This window comes from Epinephelus moara, chromosome 5 (genome assembly GCF_006386435.1).
Source record: "Epinephelus moara isolate mb chromosome 5, YSFRI_EMoa_1.0, whole genome shotgun sequence".
Lineage (NCBI taxonomy): Eukaryota > Metazoa > Chordata > Actinopteri > Perciformes > Serranidae > Epinephelus > Epinephelus moara.
Window position 1 is genome coordinate 4780291 of NC_065510.1, and position 1615 is coordinate 4781905.

General features: G+C 49.9%; 1 protein-coding gene across 1 annotated transcript in view; it reads right to left on the reverse strand.

Annotated features, from left to right (window-relative positions):
* sde2 (SDE2 telomere maintenance homolog (S. pombe)) overlaps positions 1-1615 on the reverse strand; it is an 11054-nt gene that overhangs the window by 1375 nt on the left and 8064 nt on the right. The window contains exons 6-7 of the mRNA XM_050044950.1: positions 728-942; positions 378-636 (exon numbers count right to left, since the gene is read on the reverse strand). Coding sequence (XP_049900907.1) covers positions 378-636; positions 728-942 — 474 coding nt within the window. The remainder of the gene's footprint in view (positions 1-377; positions 637-727; positions 943-1615) is intronic.

Below are 1615 nucleotides of genomic sequence, written 5' to 3' on the forward strand. Positions count from 1 at the left end.
ACCGTGCTGTGGAGAATGGAAACCGGTGATGCAACGAGTCCGACTGCTCTATCTCAGCCCGTTGCTATGTGCGCTATATACGTCATCGCGCGAGAAGGGCAAGGAAACGAGCATGTGCAGAAAGACCGGAATGAACTTAAAGAGGAATGAGTGTATACAAGTGCAAGAAATTCTTTCATTTGGAATTAGAAACGGAATATTCCAGCCCCTTACATCGGATTGAATGTTCAATCAGAATGGCCATTTTCATTCCGATTGAAAATTGAATGAAAATTCATTCAGTGGAATTAAACTGCCCAAGTAAACGCACTGAGTGTTACAGCTCTAAATAAGAGCTGAATATATTATGGGATGTACAGAGAAGATAAACTACTGACCTTCTGCTGAGAGCAACAGCTGGACTCCTCAGATGGTTTCTGCTCCTCTGCAGGTGTGGTGGAGCTCTGTCCAGGTGTGACGGAGCTCTGTCCAGGTGTGACGGAGCTCTGTCCAGGTGTGGTGGAGCTCTGTCCAGGTGTGACAGAGCTCTGTCCAGGTGTGACGGAGCTCTGTCCAGGTGTGGTGGAGCTCTGTCCAGGTGTGACGGAGCTCTGTCCAGGTGTGGTGGAGGAGCTGCGGTCGGAGGCAGCAGACGAGCTGAAAGAGACGATGATGTCATTAAACATGAGATGTGTGAAGGTGTCGTGTCGAGTGCGTGGATCAGGTGCGAGGTGGAGCTGGTCTCTACCTGCTGCTCTGCTCAGACTCCTCTGTCTGTGTTGTCATGGTAACAGCAGCAGCGTAGCTAGAGGAGGACATGGACGGAGACTCTCCTCCCTCCTCCTCATCGTCAGCGTCGTCGTCTTCGTCCTCTGAGCTCAGCATCTCGCCCAGTCCCGTCCTGTAACCATGGTGACACACTGTCTCAAACTTGAAACCCTGACCTGACATGAGTGAGAACATCTGTAAACATCAGTCAGTGCCATTAAAGCAGCAACGGCGAGGAGGTGGAGCCAGACATGAAAGACATGAATCTTATTGGACGACAGATAAAACAGCTGCTGATTAATCTCACTGCAGCAGTGTGCTGGGCCTGTGGACCAAACTAATAATAATCACTGTATTTATAGGCTGGGATCCTACACCTGTCAATCAGAGCTGTCCTCCTGTCTGTCTCTCTGTCCTCCTGACATGTGTCTCTCTGTCCTCCTGTCTGTGTCTCTGTCCTCCTGACATTTGTCTCTCTGTCCTTCTGTCTGTCTCTCTGTCCTCCTGTCTGTCTCTCTGTTATATTTCTACATGAATGAACCAACGGTTAAGTTAATCACACATTCACTCCGCTCGGCGCTCTGCTGCTCCGTCTCCACGGACAGAGTGNTCAGAGCTGTCCTCCTGTCTGTCTCTCTGTCCTCCTGTCTGTCTCTCTGTCCTCCTGACATGTGTCTCTCTGTCCTCCTGACATGTGTCTCTCTGTCCTCCTGACATGTGTCTCTCTGTCCTCCTGTCTGTGTCTCTGTCCTCCTGACATTTGTCTCTCTGTCCTTCTGTCTGTCTCTCTGTCCTCCTGTCTGTCTCTCTGTTATATTTCTACATGAATGAACCAACGGTTAAGTTAATCACACATTCACTCCGCTCG